This window comes from Vanessa atalanta, chromosome 22, assembly GCF_905147765.1.
Source record: "Vanessa atalanta chromosome 22, ilVanAtal1.2, whole genome shotgun sequence".
Classification (NCBI taxonomy): domain Eukaryota; kingdom Metazoa; phylum Arthropoda; class Insecta; order Lepidoptera; family Nymphalidae; genus Vanessa; species Vanessa atalanta.
In genome coordinates, this window is record NC_061892.1 from 5,287,802 (window position 1) to 5,307,303 (window position 19,502).

Genomic DNA, 19,502 nt, shown 5'->3' on the forward strand with positions numbered 1-19,502 from the left:
TAATTTGTACATACGACAACGCTAGCGTGTTCTACTTTGATTTCTGAATATGAATTTCATTTATAAAGGGCTCTTCTTATAAAACGAGAAAAAATCTTAGTTCAGGGATCCACTTTAGGGAATAGTTCGGGATGTAGGCACAACATTTCCATTACAAAACAAAGGTAATACTGCATTACAGATAGTACGTGATTTTCACAAAATACTATCAGCTTCTTATTTTTTTATTTTTTATATATACCTAATATACCTATATTATATACATAGTCAGTAATAATATGTTGATATCGATATTGATCGTTGATGAAAGATATATGTATCTTCATTTATTTATTATTTCATAGACAACCTCATTAGTAAATTGAATTAAGATTGGGGCTGAAATTCATTTGTGATGAGGTAACAAAGACCGCTACTTTCGCTTAGATAATACTCGCTGAACATGCGACTATACCCGCGCGTAATTTATAAAACTTTACCTGAGGCAGATAAATCCCCTCTTTTAACTCCTCGAGGGGATAATCAAAAAGTAGCCCATGTCTCTTCTCATGACTTAAACTATGTCCATAACAAAATTTCATCGAAATCGGTTCAGCGGTTCAAAGAGGTAGCAGCAGAGCTACTTCAGCAACATAATATTAGTATACATTATTAGTATACGTTCTGAAATGTGTGTTTTTCTATGTGTGAGTTCGCGTACTATATTGGCAAACACTGCTGTTATTCCCAAGCTTTGTTTAGATTTGTATAAAAGTCCATCTTTCACCTATCCATACTTAGAGACACATCATATTTTGCCTGATTTTTTTTTAAATTAATTTTTAAAATAAATACAAAACTACTGGTGATATTTACCAAGTAGAATTTTTTATGAATGATTAATCATCGTGATGAAACCTGCGTGTGTCGAATGACAATTTGTCACAAACCTGCGTCAGAGCAGCGTGGTTGAATAAGCTCAAATTTTTTTCCTCAAAAGGAGCGGAGGCCATATCTGTGGGAAATTTACTAGTTGTGAAATAAAATGAAATTTTAACGCAAAAAAACGACAAGTTATGAATTAAATAATAGATACAATTCTAATTTACATGCGACCAAACGGGCAGTATAACCAAATTAAAGAAAAAAATCTAAATAGGTTCATATATGACGGACCTCTACAAACTTAAAACAAATTACAACCGACATGAGAACCTCTTTAATTGATATAATGAAGTCGCCTAAAAATTACTTTTAGTAGACTTACAATCAAGTTTTCAAAGGTTATATATAATAACATAATAGTTTCTATCGAACCAAATTCTAATGCTTTCAGTCTCTCTCCTAAACTAAATTAAGAAGAAACATTACAAATAAAATTTAGATACATATTTTGGAGGGCTCAGATTATCCGACAAAAAATTAAGATGTTTTTTGTAACATCGATTTACAAATACATTTTAATTTTAATGAATTATTAAAACAAAACCTCGATTACTTGTTTATAATCACGAATTATCGTGACGCACAAAAAATTCAGTAGACGATCTAATTATTCTGCTCCCAATGTATACGAGTTGAATCATTCACACACATAATACTATACTGTGATATAACTACATTTAAACAAAAAACATATACTTGTAATGATAAATGCAAAATAGAAAAACCTAGTACGGACGATCAAACTATTATGTACTATTATTAACTGACTTCAAATAAGCAGAATATGTTCGGGCATAGCTCCAAATTCTTTTTTTTGTTCGAAAGAGCTTTATTTCAAAATGGACCCATTTAAATTTCGTAAAGATCTGATGACATTTGGAAAGAACGAAACTCCTTAATAAATGTCAGCACGATTGCTGCCATATTAATTTTGTATGCCATTGAAATGATATTCCTTGTTTTTACTTTATTTTTTATGACATATTTATTTAATTAGAACGGGATCTGAAAATGTTACATAATTATATGTTCAAGCATATCACGAACGCAGTTGCTGTATGGCTCGTTATAATTTGTAATTAATCATAAGACGCGTAAATATACACAACCAATTAGCGAACAGACATAATTAATGTAAACAAAACGATAAGATAGTATTCGAAATTATGTGTATCTTGAACGTATTTAATAAATAAAGTTTAGAATGTAAGATTTATTTAATACATGATTAAATACTACACTCGCCCCGCGGCCTTGTCAGCATATGATGGGTATGGAGCAGGTTCCTTTCTTCCTTTTTGTATCCCTTGATAATGTGTATACAATAGGTTATCATGATCCGTTGAGTTGTTAGAATGTCTTCTCTAAATATGGGATAAGTTTGCGGAGCTGTGATCGTTTACAAACTGGTTTTTTTCCAGGGGTTTGCTTAGTAGAACAGGAGAGTGATAAGAACACAGCAGCCCATGTAGTTAAGACGCCGCGGAAGCAGTATTATGGACTATTCCAAGTAAGTATTCTTTAAAGTGGTAATATTACTCACTTAATAGCCTATTCATATTACGAATACGGACTGCGTTACTTATATTTTAGTGGTGGCAGAGGCCTCTCCTTGTTAAAAAGACGGCGTCGAGCGCACCATACCACAAAAGTGAAAACAGTTCAAAGTCCAATTCTTTGGAGAAGTAACCTTTGCTAGGCAATATGTTTGATATTGGTAGGCAATATATATGTGCTTTTGTTTAACTAGGAATAACAAAAGATTCGATTTTGTTTCTAAATTCAAAAAAATTAAGAGCTGAGGCTAGTGACTAGAATATAATTTTCTATATTATCTAAAGATCACGGGATCAAGTCCAATGTGTGTTTATAGTTCATCTTATACTTTTTTTTTTTTTTTTTAAAAAACATGCTAATGCTAATGCTTATACTCCACTGGTAAAGCCACAAGGAAACCTGTAAGTCATATGATATTCTGCCACATAACGTATGCCCATAAAACCTGCTTGGACTTATCCAAGCAGGTTTTATGGGTTTTCATTTCATTTCATTTCAAAATTTGTCAGTTTTTATTTCACGATACTTATATCGTGAAATAAAAATTCCAAAAGCTTGTCCATACGAGGAATGAAGAATTTACCTTTTTTTATTTGATTCTGAAAACGTATATACGAACTTTCATGATGATCGGTTGTATCACAAACGCACTCATTTTCGCGATTATAAAATTAATTATGATTTCTAGCAACGTCAAAGATACCAACATTGGGAACTAAGATGTTATGTTCCTTTTGCCTGTGGTAACACTGGATATAAATAACGAATCTGATTGTAATAGAACATTGTGGTTTTGTAGGCGTTTGTAGACATCCTCCGTAATCTTCAGCCCTTGTTTAATCCGGCCCGTGTTGTAATCCGACATGACCAAATTTGAAGTATTCGGTTAAACATATAGCATGGTTGCCTTTTCATAATAAGCCTGGCTATAAAATCTAAATCAAAATATATTTTATTCAAGTAGGCTTTTACAAGCACTTTTGAATTGTCATTTAACAAACTATTTAAAGTAAAGCTACCACCGGTTCGGAATGTAGATTCTACAGAGAAGAACCGGCAAGAAACTCAGTAGTTACTCTTTTTCAACATCTAAAAATACAATCATGTTAGTTAAATACAATTATATTAATAAGTATGCAGGCTATAAAAGGATGGTAGCAAAACTCTGTATTTAGATAAAATTGGTAATCTGACACCACCTTAAAAATAGTTCGTCGTATTACCGAGGCTCACTGTTGCTTTAGTCAAAGTATTTTCAAGGTCATAGATCAATTAATTTCAGTACTTTGTTGAGTAGCTTTTAGATTTGCTCACGGGGTACAAATTATTTCGCTAATTTCACATAAGATACATTATTTTCTTAATTTTGTATTTTTTTTTTTTGTTTTAGATAGGAAGCGAATGGTGTAAAGAAGGCCGTAAAGGTGGTAAATGCAACATCGCCTGTGAAGGTTAGTGACAAAAAGTATGCATAAAATCTCGTTGACCTCAGAGTTTTGATATTGAATTTTGAATTATATAGTAAACAATAGTTGCGTATTTATTTTGGATTAAAATATAATTTAATTTTGAAAATATTATTAAAATACTTATCTCTAAAATAATGTCAAAGTCAAAGTCAAAAATCTTTATTCAATATAGAAGTGTTTGCACTTGCTTATTGATTGTCAAAAATCTACCACCGGTTCGGAATTTAGCACCTCGGACCTGAGAAGAACCGGCGAAAGAAACTCAGCGGGATATATTTTTTTTCATTTTTTTTAACCATTTTCCATGTAGGTACAATGATAAGTATATATTAGTTGTTTGAAACAGCCTGGAGGCGATCATTTCATTCCCAAGGTGTGCAGTCAACTAAAAAGTCATTAGTGTTGTAATATCCTTTAGCACACAAACGCTCTTTAACGACTCTTTTGAATTTTATAATTGAATAATTTTGAACGTTTTCTGGGATCCTGTTGTAAAAACGTATACATTGCCCCAAAAAAGAGTTACTAACCCTGTGTAATCGGGTACTTGGAGTAACAAGTTTATTCTTGTTCCTTGTGTTAATAGAATGTACGTCACAATTTCTGGGAAAATCATTTATGTTTTTGCGTACATACATAACATTATCAAAAACAAATTGAGAAGCGACAGTCATTATTTTAATTTCTTTAAATTTACCTCTTAACGAACTCGTTTTGACACATCTTACATTGGGAGTAGTGAACTTAATACATTTAGTCTTTTTACTATTTAACATTAAATTATTAACACTAAACCAATTTACTATTTCAGAGAGAGTATTGTTCACATCGTCATATATTGAAAGACGTCTTTTTATTTTAAAAATTAAAGAAGTATCATCAGCAAACAATACTATCTCGAGTTTATCACCTAGGAGATGTGGCAGGTCATTTATATAAACAAGGAAGAGAAATGGTCCAAGAATTGATCCTTGAGGGACCCCCACAGTAACTGGAGACCCGGGAGATCTCTTTCCATTTACATCAACCCTCTGAATGCGATTGCTCAGATACGAAATCAGAAGACTGAGTGCAGTGTCCCTAATTCCATAATGACGTAGCTTCCTGACCAAAGTTTCGTGTTGCACACAATCAAAGGCCTTAGATAAATCACAAAATATCCCTAAGGCATCCTGTGACTCCTCCCAGGCCCTGTAAATATTTTTAACGAGCTCAACACCAGCGTCAGTTGTCGAGCGACCCCTTGTAAATCCAAATTGTTTCTTGTGTAGCAACTTGTTATTGTTAAAATGTACTAGCATTTGATTTAGTAATAACTTTTCAAAGATCTTGCTAAGAGTTGGTAATACAGAGATGGGCCTATAGTTGTTGGGGTCTGATGTACTACCTGATTTAAATATTGGTAATACTCTACTATGTTTCATGAGGTCAGGAAACACGCCACTAAGGACACATTTATTAAATATAGTGACAAGGTAGGGTGCGATTACATCAATTATTGAATTGACTACCTTGACAGAGATCCCCCACAGATCGGCCGTTTTCTTAATATCTAGTGATCTGAAGGAACTTATTACATCACTTACACTTACTGTATTAAATTTAAAGCTAATATTACATTCTTCCACATGGTTTTTTAATAATGATTCAGCAACGGTAGGAGAGGAATTTAATGAGTTAGTTGTCGAAAATGGAATGTCAGCAAAAAAATTTTCAAAAACAGTTGCAACATCCCGATCTGAGGAAAATAAATTGTTGTCAATAGATAAGCTAAAGTCGGAGATGTTATTTTTGACTCTTCCAGTTTCACAATTAATAATTTTCCATGTCATTTTAATTTTATCAGGTGCCTCAATAATTTTTTTTTTATATGCAATGATTTAGCTGTATGACATACACGTTTGAATAGTTTAGAGTAGGCACTAACATAACTGATAAATGAAAAAGACCGGTTGTATGATCTTTCACTATAAAGTTCATACAACCTCTGCCTACTCTTGTGAATTCCGACAGTCGCCCAATCATTAAATTTAAGAAAATTCCTAGAATAGACTGTCTTGGAAGTAAATATGGCATTAAATTCTGTTTTAATTAATTTAAAAAAATTGTTATAAAGCTCATTAGAATTATCATTTAATTGTAAATATGAGAGCTTTGCCATGATATTACTTCTGAACTTCTCAATTCGATACAAATTGATTGGAACAAATGTCTGTTTTAAATCCTTAGCATTGTTATTTATTTGCGAATTAAATGAAGCCAACTGTCCACAATGATCAGAACTTAACATATTTATAATACATTTATGATTAGGTACACAGTTGGTAAATATGTTGTCAATACATGTTCCAGTGGATTCAGTGATTCTAGTTGGCTCTAAGAATAAGTTAATGAGGTTATATGAATATAATAATGATCTGAATCTAATACTTGTGCTACAGTTTTCTAATAAATTTATGTTGAAGTCACCACAAATAAAAATATATTTACTCGATCCAGATAATTTCAATAATGCACTTTCCAATATTTTCTCAAATGCTTCATATAACCCGCTAGGAGGTCTGTATACGCATACAACAATGACATGCTCAAGCTCTGCACAGGCTATTTCAATAGTCTGCTCAATAGAAAGGCTCACAACATCCTTACGTTCTTTAAATTTTAGATTTTTGTTAATAAGTATTAATGAGCCACCACGTATAGCTTTTTTTCTATTGAACATACTAGCCATCTGGTGACCACTAAAGTTAAACATAAACTGATAATTTACAAGCCAATGTTCTGTTATACATAAAATATCAATGGCATTACTGTTTATGAATAACTCAATTTCTAAATCTTTTCCTGTCATTCCTTGAATGTTTTGGTGCACCAGGTTTACAAGTTTACTATTATTATTGTTTTGATTATTTCTAATTTTAAGATTTAGGAATTTATCCAAGGTTAAATTACTATTAGGTAAATTAATATTAGTATTAATAATACTTGAGCCAGAGACTATCTCTTTTGTCTTAAAATTCAATTTAAATTACTTTTATCAGTGTTAATATAAATTAAATTGTTATTTTTATTATGCATATGATCCTTGGTAACATTAGGCATAAAATAATTATTGATATTGTAAGCTATTAGGTTACCAATTTGTCTTCTCGATTTTATTGGTAGGTACATAGTACCCTCTGTCAACTTAAATCTATATATGAATTTATTAATGTCAAATAACATAAAATCATTGCTACAATGTCGGGTCAAATTGTATAAAGATACATTTAAGTCATAAATATGTAAATTCTGTGCATCTGTCAAGGTATATGAATATGGAAATGTACTAATTATAAATTTGCATTTCTTTTGATTTTGAATTTCACATAATAATTTTATATCCTTAATTAGATTATTTTTGTTCAGAGACAAGCTGTCTCCATGCATTAATACAACTATATTATTGGAATCCAGATGCATAGAACTTATCTTATTTATTTGGTACTGATAGGTTGCCCCGGGTGAGCATGTATTGACTACATTTTTTATCTCATTTTTTAGTATTGAGCCAAAGCCCTGACCTAACTTGTCAGATACTACTATAACATTTTTAACATTTTTATTTATATTTATTTCTAACCCCAGTTTATTGTGGTTGTGGAACCCTGGTGAACATTGACTCAACTTGAGAGGTTGGGACACTGTGTTAATATTAGTGTTAGCAGAGGCCAACTCATCTTCTTGAGTATTCAAACAGTTACACATGGATTCCTTTGATAACGATTCAAATTTTTCCAAGTTAGAGGTGCATAGCTCAAGAAGATTGTTGGCTGCATGTATATGTTCCTCTATCTGTTTTTGAGCCAAGTCATATTTTTTATTCACAAATTCTAAAGATCTCTGGAGGCTAGAAATTTCTAGTTGCAGATGTTCAATGTTATTGTCATATATCAATTTATTATTTTGCAACTTATTATTACATGATTTTACTTTATTAATTAAATGTGACCGGTCTTTTCTCATTTTGTATACATATTGATATTTATAAGTATTACTAATTATTTTTTTTGTTTTTTTAATGAATTTATTTAATTTTATGTATTTTTTTATCTTTTTATGTGAATTCATATAGGTATGATTAGCTTCAGACTCCTGCAAGGTGGTATTGGAGTCAGAGGCATGTGTAACTAACTCATGATACAACCTTTCAGTCGCATCACATTTCTGGATTGTTTTAATTTGTTCTAGTTCTATTTCTAATTTTCGGGCATTAGTAAGACTTACTTCCAGTTCTGAAATGCGACTCAAAGCTCTTTCATGTTCATTGCTACACTCTTTAAATGAGGTCACAATCTCAAGAAGATTGTCCCGCTGGCTAACAACATCTAAACAATGTTCATTCAACTTAGCTAGCTCACTTTTGAGACAATAATCAGTTTATATCAATTTTTTTATTACATTTTATATATATAATCATTTTAAAGCCCTTTTTATTGTTTTTCAATATATTTATATGTTATAGATGTTTATGTGAATTAACATAGCAAGAGAGAAATAGAGAAATAGATAAATATCATGTATTAAGCTTTAAACGATCTTCTCATAAGAAATAGAGGTCTTAGAACAGTGAAATGAGGATATTTTCAGAGTGTTTCTAATGTTTTAGGAGAAAATATTGAAATAAACATTTAATTAATGATATTTTATAAAAGGTTTATACTTTTACTATATTTTCAAAATATGTTTTCAGCTCTTTTAGACGACGACATCAAAGATGACTGCTTGTGCGCATCCCAAGTGTTCGAAGAAGAAGGTTTCAAGTATTGGTCGAAATGGGAAGCGAGGTGTAAGGGACAGCGGCTACCTGATATTCAGAAGTAAATATTACCATCATTTATTTTATCGAATAACTGTCATAAAAAACTTTATTCAGACGAGTGGTCTCGTGTGACACATACAAATTACTTTGAGCACAAGATCAACGCTTTACGTGATTTTCGAGGTATGGGAGTGTAAACTTACAGACTACGTCTGCTACTGATAAAATGTATCGAAAGAAAAACCAAGTAACTTTTTTATGGACTTGACTCGTAATCTGCACCCAGAATGTAAAGGTAAATCTGCGGCCTTAAAAGCCACTAGACCAACAGGACAATTATACAAGCCAATAAGAGAATTTTATGTATAATTTATAAAGCAACATTGGACCACTTTAAATTAATGGACAAGGGATTAATATTAAAAATACTTTAATTTTATAAAGATAAGTTTATTTTATCTTACAATTTATCTTTTCAGATGCCCAGACTGGCAGTATCCTAGGGCGTCTCCAGATAGATTTAAGAGAACAACTAAAGAGTCTAGTTTAAGACTATCATTTAAGCCTTATGATAAATTCCTTAGATCCGTAAGGTTAAATCAGTTGTAGCTGTAATTTACTGTTAATTTAGTTACAAAGATATGCATAGTTAAGTCTAATAAAGAAGTAACTTTTTGTAAATATATTTTTTTATTATTGTATATATAATAATTAATAATATCCATTTACCTTCGACTATTAATTTGTTAGTAATTAAATTATTTAAAATAGCAATAATATTTAATTATAATTATACAAAAGTAGGTTTTATAACTGGTTTGAAAGATAACTATGAACTAAAGCGTTCTTGTTACTAAAAATATTTCAATATATTATACTAATATCCATAAAGCGAAATAGTTTTAATGTATTTATTTCACAATTTCTTCTTAATAATTAATATTACAACAAACAACAATAACAATTTTATATTGTAATTGTATGTCAGTATATCAGGCACATGGGACTAAGCATCCTAGATCCCAAGGTTAGTTGTGAATTGTTATAAATATGCCAGCCAAGTGGTTATAACGCGTGCATCCCAACCGATGATTGCGGGTTCAAACTCAGGCGAGCATTACTGAATTTTTATGTGCTTAATTTGTGTTTATAACTCATCTCGTGCTCGGCGGTGAAGGAAAACATCGTGAGGAAACCTGCATGTGTCTAATTTCAACGAAATTTTTCGAAAATTCTGCCACATGTGTATCCATCAACACGCAGCTTGGTGGAATATACTCCAAACCTTCTCCTCAAAAAGGAGAGGAGGCCTTATACCAGAAGTGAGAAATTAACAGACTGTTAATGCAAAACAAATATATTAAACATTTCTTAGAGACCATAGTTTTGGACAAATTTGCCAGCCTGCCTACCTATTTTAAATAAAGAAAATGAAAATGCCGTAGCCAAAACTTTGAAGTATTTCATATTATTTTTACCCATTTATTGAAAAATTACATATTCTTATTGAAATCTTTATAATAAATATTAAGACAATACTAATTTAAAACAACGGAACTAGTGCATTTAATCCGGGAGTGCTATTCTATTTAATCAGAATCTGGCTGAAATTATTCGTTGAATACGACCAAAAACTATAATTATACCCAATAGAACTTCGCTAAGTGATTTACCTTACAATGGAACGTCTATATTAAACCCGTAAACTACTGGAAGACACGCTCTTATGACTCTGAAAATTGTTCAAAGGCAGAATATTGAAAAATTCCTTGGAAACTAGAAAACTTCATTCTTTAAACTTAATAATGTTTCATTAAATGATTCTCATTTTCAATAATAATAAAATTGCATGATAATATTGCTTTTCTAACGATAAATTGTTTTACTCTGTAAATTACTTTCATTAAACATTTTTTCTTATTTCTTTGTTACTACAATAATAACAGCTGTGTGAATTTTTTTATGATGATATTTTTCCTTCGATTCAAAGCCAGCTAAAATAGCCTTCAAACATAGTTCTTTGTTTTTTATTTGAAGTTATAATTTAATTGTTGTTGAATGTTAAAATAAGCAGAATAGTTTAAAATATATAATTGTTAAGGCTCAATATTGATTCTATATTATTATTATGGCATCGCATTAAATGGCATATAAATGCATGTTAGCCGAGAAGACCCATTATTAGATATTGCGTGGTAAATAGAAGTCTCATGGAAAATTAGAAGTAACGACGGTACCACATACACCCAGACCCAAGACAACATAGAAAACTAATGAACTTTTTCAACATCGACTCGGCCGGGAACCGAACCCGGGACCTCGGAGTGACGTACCCATGAAAACCGGTGTACACACTACTCGACCACGGAGGTCATCAATATATATCAAACTATAAATAATAAAATACTAGCGAGGAGCTACTTCAGTGCTAACATTATTTAACGTTATATTTAATTTTCCACGAAGAGTAGGAGCACCATTAAATCTTGCAAAATTTAGATGTAAGTGAAATCATGCAAGGTCACGTCCGTAAGTACGGTTTGTCTAATAAAATGTATTATCTAAAGCCCGTTTACACGATATCGAAACAAATAATAATAAAAAAATTGCATCATTTTACAGATTACACAAATATATTTTTATAAATCAGCTCATGCTCGGCTTAGATGGAAAATATCGTAAGGGAACCTGCATGTATAGGATATGAATCTGCCACATGAATTAGCCCCAAAACTTCCCCTCAAAGGGAGAGCTCTTAGCTCAGCGGTAAGGCATTTACAGGCCGTACAGTAACCGGCACTATCTACTACTAATAAAATAATTTGTAAAGCAACATTCAATGATTATTTTATTATATATATTCTGGGTCTAGGTTTTATACCTATTACTTATAAACTATTTTTTTCTATCTATCCTTTCGTTATGAAAAATACTTCTATTTAATATTAAGATCGACGAAAATCGGCTTTGAACGGATCGTTTAGGAAGACATCGCTTAAGAAAAGTCTGTTTCGTCATTTCGAACACGTCACACGAAGCAAACGAAACATCCACGAACTCACACATATGTATATTATATGTAAATGTTCTTCTAAATGTTACTGAGACTAAATTGTGAAGTTTTATCTAAATTTGAAATTTAAACACAGAACATAAAGAAGGAGCGTAGTAACAAAATACGTAATTAAATTGTTATAAATTTCACAAACTTTAGTGTGGTAAGGCTGAGTCATTAACTTGTTTGTGTAACCTGGCGCATACCGTTTAACAGTTCCGTAGACTAATATTAGTTACCAGAGATTCGTCAAGGTCATCTTCAAGCTTTGCACGAAACTTTACACAAATGTTTGCGTTAATTAAACATCGCTGTCGTCAGGTTAGTGAGGAAGACATGCCAGTGATATGCTTAAGAAATAATTTATAGTCAATTCAACTATGTTTGTTATATATACATAGTTTATACAAATATATAAAATAACAATAGTATATTTACAAGACTAAAGTTATTATCTCACCGCTATGTTAAGGCCTCCTTTTCTTTCGTGAAGGTTTGGAGCTTATTCCATTACGCTGCTCCAATGCCGGTTGGTGGACTTGTGTGATAGAATTTCATTAAAATCAGTTGGAAACTTCAAGAAAAGAGCATACTCCTTTCTTAAAGGCCGGCAAGGCACCTGCAAGCCCCCCGGTGTTGGATGTCCATGTGCGGTGGTAGTCACTTTCCATCAGGTGAGCCTCCTGCTCGTTTGCCACCTATAACATAAAATAATGCAGGTTTCCTCACGACGATTAAATTCAGTACATAAATTCATTGGTGCTTGCCTCGATTTGATTCTGGAATTATCGGTAAACTTATAATATCGGGTAAGTAAGAATTTCGTTTATAAAATAGTTTTTTTTCTAATAATTTATTTTATTTATAATATTTTTTAGCACCTGACTCCACTGACTTTCGTGTCAGCTGTTTTTTCAGTGTTTGTTGTTGTAGTACTCAGCTTCTAACGAATTTTTATAATGTCACTAATATTTAGATTATACGTAGTTGAATTTGATATTAATAATTAATATTATTTCCAGTTTTATTACGTTAATTTTGACCGAAATAGGCGTCGCTTACTCGGTTTTGTTTGTTATGAGAAACATATATAATGTTCAAATGAAAGTAGAAACGATATAGTGTGAACGATTGTTAGCGAATGTTGTTTTCCTGTTTATTTATTCAGTAATCCCTTACACAGCTTTCAAGTTTACGCTCTTTTGCGGTTGTTTTGTTAATTCCTTATTATTTGGTTAGAGTATTTTTATCCGACCCACAGTAATATTACGTGTATCTTTTTTAATAATTATATTCTTAAATATCTATAAAAAATAAGCCAATGACTGCCCTCAAGAGTCAATGAATGAATTTATAGTTAAGTATTCTAACGATAACCCATAAATCCAAATCTGCTTAGGCGTGTAAAAGTTATCGTGGAATATAGATCTTATCGAATATATCTCATTAGAAACTCAGTAGTATTCTTCCAACATTTGAAATACAAAATAATGTCAATCAAATATACAATAATACAATTAAAATATAACATATCTTGACTGAGAGTCAACAAGGACTAACACAACGCTTTTTTATAATGTATAAAATCTTGTTTTGTAAAATATTCCTTATTAGGCTTATGTCTATATTTTAACAAAGATTTAAATATATTTTTTAAAGTTTAACCAATTTTTTTCTATATAAAATAATATTTTGGAGCGACAATCGAAAGAGCTTATAAATAATAACATAATACCATGTTTCGATCTGGCTCGTTGCCGGAAGACCTCGCTTGTATTGTACATAAAGGTCGTATGCAGCGGTGACAGAATTACGTAGTAACCGAACCGAATCAATTCGTGTACCGTTTGTTTATTTCGCACCTTGTATCGTTGCTCTGAATATAATGTATATTAATAAGAGACAGACCAATAATAAATAAAATATATAAATATTGAATTTTACAGGAATACCAGGATTTCAATAACAAATATGACTAATAAAAAACTCTCGCCTCCAACTTTCCGTTCCCAACAAATCGATATTGTTGTATTTTAGAAATCATACTCATTGCACTAAATCTAAGAAGTGTCAAAAATGTTTTTTAAACTAATAAACAAGTTTAATTAAAAAAAAATTAAACTGGCTAAATATATTAAAAACTGCCGGTCCTTACAATTTTACGGTAACACAAAAAATGTAATATAATTTCCAACTACTCTGGATTTCTAGATATCATCTTATCCACTTTAATTTATCTTCAGATTTGTCTTAGAAACACGATTATTGCTGCTTATTTTAAACAAATGTCAGTAATTGCAAGATGTAAACACAATCGCCGGTTCCCAGTGGTGAGACAATATCATACAGGAACGTCTTTGAAAACCACCCTTCTGAAATATAGAGTATCTAAAATGTAGAGAAATATTATTTATAAATTCAATTTAATAATACAGATCAAAAATTCAGATCAAATAATATTGTGTTAATCTGTACTTTTGCAATTGCTCATAAAATCGTTTTGCAATCACGATACTTATTTCAATTAAATTTTACCTACATACAATTAAATAATTGATACCTACATACAATTGTACGTAGTTTTCAATTATATTGGTTATCATTGAGATATTGGTTTATGTGGAGAGTTATTCTTCTGAATTAAGATATTACTCTGTGTCTAGAGAACTTAGTAGGTGATATTATAGTAAACAAAGGTATAACGTTGCTCTGTTACATTCTCTTTTTGCTACCACTTATAATAATCTAATGGGATGATAATCTGAGTCGTTATCGGTGATCTAAAATTTATTGACGTATGTATTATGCTTTCAAAATTAAATTAGCCTGTAATCTTGACCGTGCCGATCAATCTCCACGGTGTATATCGCACGTGACATTGGCGACATAATCTCCGCCTTCTTGGTACAAATAAAAGCGACAAATGTTTCAAAAAAAAAAAAACAACTAAGATTTTTTCGGCAGTATTTTTATTATTTATTTTTCAGGTCTGGCTATTTTATTAACTCACAGATGAGAAGCTTGAAAGAGGGAACCCTTTCTGTCTGGAGAGGAGTTATTTTCGTTAACAGAACATTTATGTATTGTTCGGTACTTATTTGCCAAACAAAAACAAGGCTTTTTAGAGCTTTCGTTTGTTATATACATTTGTAATAAAAAAAAACTACTTATATTTATAGTACATTACATAGTATAAAACAAAATCGCTTACGGCTGTATGTTCATATGTATGCTTAAATCTTTAAAATTACAAAACGGATTTTGATGCGGTTTATTTTTAAAAGATAGATTGATTCAAGAGGAAGGTTTATATGTATAAAACATGCACAATATTGTAGAGAAACACTGATAATTTTAGAGGTTTCTTAGGTGATGTCGTAAATAAAACAATTTTTGCGTTTACATAGCAAACGCTGGTTGAACCCTACGAGATAGAACAAAATAATGTACCACAGTATTGTACACCTTATAAGGGTCTTCAAAAAAGTCCGCGGTGGTATATGTCTATCTCTTAGGGATAACTCACAATAACTATTTTTTATGAAAAATAATGGCTTACTTTCGAAGCGATTTTAAGCAATACAGCATTAATCCTTATCCAATTAAATACATTGTGAATTTAATATAGATTAATATATAATTTCTTTCCTGAAAGGCCGGCAACGCACCTGCAAGCCCCCCGGTGTTGCAGATGTCCATGGGCGGTGGTAGTCACTTTCCATCAGGTGAGCCTCCTGCTGGTTTGCCACCTTTTGAAATAAAAAAAATAGTCATTTACAGCATGTAATTTTAATGAATATTTTCGAATATATTACAGATTTAAAAGGCAGGGACAAAATATAAGTTATAAGTATAAGTTTGTATTGTCTAATGACTCTAATGTATATAATATACTACAGAATGTCTTAACATTCTGTAGTATATTTAGTATCAGTATTGAACCCGTGCGAATCCGGGGGTTCGCTAGTAGTACAAATATAGCACTATGAACCAACGGTCATTTAAAATATTTTCTCAATAGCATTTAAACTTAAAAAAAAATTGTTATACGTGTTTATATTTCTTTGAAAAAATAATATTTAGATTGTAATTTAAATTAAATAAACTTCTAGTTAGTAAGAGAGTTCTCTATGCTTAAGTTAACCTGTTATCGCTTGTTACCCAAGAGCTCTCGAGCACAATATCTGGAGCTGGCCCTCTAGGATATAAGGACTTGTTATACTTTATGTAAGACACATCGGGATGCACTCTTAGTTGCATTATAACCTCTATCTCAAATGCATTAAGAGCTATTAATAACTTAAAATGCTGCCAATAACAATAAACGGGGAATTTGCGAAGTTATAGAATTTTGGGGTTAGTTTTGCTTTAGTTTCAGACTGTTCGAAGTTGTGGCCAGTAATATGGTTATTGTGCTTAAAATACACGGGTATTAATTTAATGGAAGAAGACTTATCTGATATAAGATATGTTTATAATTATATTTATAATTCGATATTCCAGAGTATAAAAATCGATTAGATCCAGCTAGTCTAAGTTGAATCTACCTGATCAGTTCTTAACCTTTTCTATAATTAAGGCTTGATTTTAGAAAAGACAACTTAGTAATATTTTAATCTCTATCAAACCGACATCAAATATCAGTTATAGTCATAAAATATAATTTGTGGTTTATTTTCAATATTTTAGTAAACATATTTGAATCTAATTTTTGTATATAATATATGATATAAAAGCAATTTTTTATATATAAAACATTGAGTTTGTTTGGTTTAAAAATAAACAGTACATTTTACAAGTGTAATTTCTCTCTGGATCCCGGAGGAAATCCTGTCTTATTCACTGTTTGAAATTTCAAATTTGATGCCTCTAACAAGTCAGAAAGTTTTTGAGTGACCCGATTTTACTTTTGTAGCAATTGTTGCTGTCACAGAACTTCCTTAATTACAAGAATGAAACAAATTCACTTTCTGAATTTTAAGAATTTCACGAGTTATATTCAATTATAAATTTAATTTTTAACCATAATATGTATATTAATAAATTATAAATTCGAAGATATATTTTCTTATATATCTTACGATAATTTTTATTTTCTGCTTTAGGAAAACTATTTATGTTTATTAAAAATATACTATGGACGTAAAAATTTTAAGGCCGAAATTATGACATTTGTGTATTTTACATGCTAGATTGGAGATCTCTTTTGCACTCATCTGAACCGTACCTAAAAAGTCTTCTGTCTCCTTCTTCGACGTTATATTACTCGACTCAACAGTCAAAGAACTATTTTACTTTAGCGCTTTTCTCGTTTAACTGTCTTCATCTTCACCGCCATCTTTTCCTTAAATCTACAGCTATCAATTTCTCTAATCCTACAAGATAACTATGTTATTGAATCTACATTATAAATTTATTTAATGTAGAAGCAATACAAATTTTGCTTCTCAAATGATAACCTACCCTTGACTAGAAAAAGAAAATATCGTGATCAGAAAAGTACTAGTGAAAAATTTTCTATACGAAAATACTAGCCGGCTTGCAATTGAATGATTTTTAATGTATACGATATCTACGACATTAAAACAGTACTCATTATATAGATTGCGAAGTAAAAACACGAGTAACAAGATTCAATTTTCATATTTCAGTAGCTCGGTTGCACCGCAGCGAATGTAACGGCTATGCCGACTGCCAAACGCGTGATAAAACTACTCGAGGCTGGAACATAGAAATGTTAGGAGATGCACTTATTGATCGTATAAAAGAGGATTTAAAATCATAGTATCTACATAATAGTAGATGACGAATGATGCTACTTAATTATTTTTAAAATAATTGGAAGTTTGTCGATAGACGGAAATGATCGTTGTCGACTTTGGTTACAAATTTTAATAATAAACGCCTTTTTAAATTGTGAAGTCTTCGATATATTATATAAGTTGGGCAAACGATCCAACGATTGGAATGTGGTTATCAACGAATATGTCCATTGGTGCAATCAGATATGCTTACATCGCCAATGCATTATTTGCACCTACGTTGGAAGCTAAAAGGTTATTTCCATGTACTGAGGATATAATTAGGAACGTATAGATTTTTGGTAACTATGAAACAAATTGTAAAGAACTGATCAATCCGCCATGAGCTAGTGGCAAGAACACGTAAATCTGTTCAAAGAATTCGGGTTCAAATCCAGGGAAGCATCACGTATTCTGCGTTTAATAAAAACATCACAAGAAAACCAGCAAGTGATAGATGAAATTCTGTTGCACATGACCATATAGGAGCAGCATTCTTAGTGTATTGGGCACCTAACCTTCTACAAAATACAAAAGAAAGGGTTAGCCCAGCAATGGGATATTAGAGTTGTTACTAAGAAAGAAAATCGAACAAAATCGAGAGTTAATTTATAGTTATCTTTTAATTGATCTACCACCAAGTAAAGCTAGCACAACTTGGTATTATTACATTATACAGGCTGGCTTATAAAAGTCACAATATATATTATAATATAACATAATATTTTATTCGCGACTTATCAAAATTTTAAAATTTTATTTAACGATCTACTCCATGGACATTTGTAGCCCTTTCGTCACCCAATATTACTTTAGTGTAAAAGCTAGTGTGCAACTCAGAACTTTATTCCGTACACGGAAAGTTCATTCCAAATTCATTGACACAACTTTTGTTCTAAGTCTGAAAATGCGTCGCCTTGAGAATGGCAAGTCAAAATTAAAGTGACCTCCCTCCCTCTTGGCCTCTTCATGGAAAATAACGAATTTTAGAACAAAGACTGAGATTTCATGGACCTTATATAACTGGTGTTGAGTATGTTCTTGCGTTTTCACTGGTACTTAAGCAAATATTAACCGTTAAGTTTTATTAAACTATTACTATATGTTCTCTATTAAAGTAATGTAGCTGTCTTAGGTATTAACCGATTTAGTAAATGTATTTATCAATTTGAGTAAAAGAAAGTTGAACTTTTATTGAACTACAGAAGTCTGCTTCTCAAGCCCTGATAAAATATTTCTAAAAAAATAATATTACCCTCAAGTAGCAGTATTTTTTAGTCTGTTCCAACCACAAGTAGACAAAAGTTAAATAAACAACATTTGACATTGTTTTGAGGCGAGGTCGAGCTTGAATAATCGATTATATTTATTATGGATTTTCGAAAAACTGGAGTTTGAACGTCGACGAAGCTGTTAACGGAACTTTGGAAGTAAAATTAAAGTGGAAATAAGATTTTTCTATTTTCTTTATGATATTGTGTTTGGTAAGAAAAAAATAGGTTATAAAATATAAACAGACCAATAAAGACATGTGAGATCATAGAAGTACTTTATAAAAAGATATTCGAATATCTTTAATTATCAAAATATTTTTCACCAATCAAAATTTGTCAAACTCATTTATGGAAGTTTATTGAAATTTTATTCAAACGACAGAGGTCTCAAAGTTATCCATAACTTGTCTTTTAGAACTCTGCCGAAGTAAATTATGCCTCGTTATGATGCGATGGCCGCTCTTTATTAGCTTTTTGACATTATTAATGGCATTTGCCAGTTGAAAGGACTGATAATGATAAGAAAGTAAAAATTTAATTCCACGAAAAACTCAACGAACCTAAAATATATAAATATATTTCTTTTAATAGATGTGAGAAGTATTTTTGTTCTATTGTTTT

The 19,502-nt window shown here is 31.1% G+C and overlaps 1 protein-coding gene across 1 annotated transcript in view; it reads left to right on the plus strand.

The window, feature by feature from the left end:
* Positions 1-8,813, plus strand: part of LOC125072650 (slit homolog 3 protein) — a 97,160-nt gene extending 88,347 nt beyond the window's left edge. The window contains exons 15-17 of the mRNA XM_047683297.1: positions 2,346-2,434; positions 3,872-3,932; positions 8,683-8,813. Of these exons, the coding sequence (XP_047539253.1) occupies positions 2,346-2,434; positions 3,872-3,932; positions 8,683-8,813 (281 nt within the window). The remainder of the gene's footprint in view (positions 1-2,345; positions 2,435-3,871; positions 3,933-8,682) is intronic.
* Positions 8,814-19,502: the final 10,689 nt, after the last annotated feature.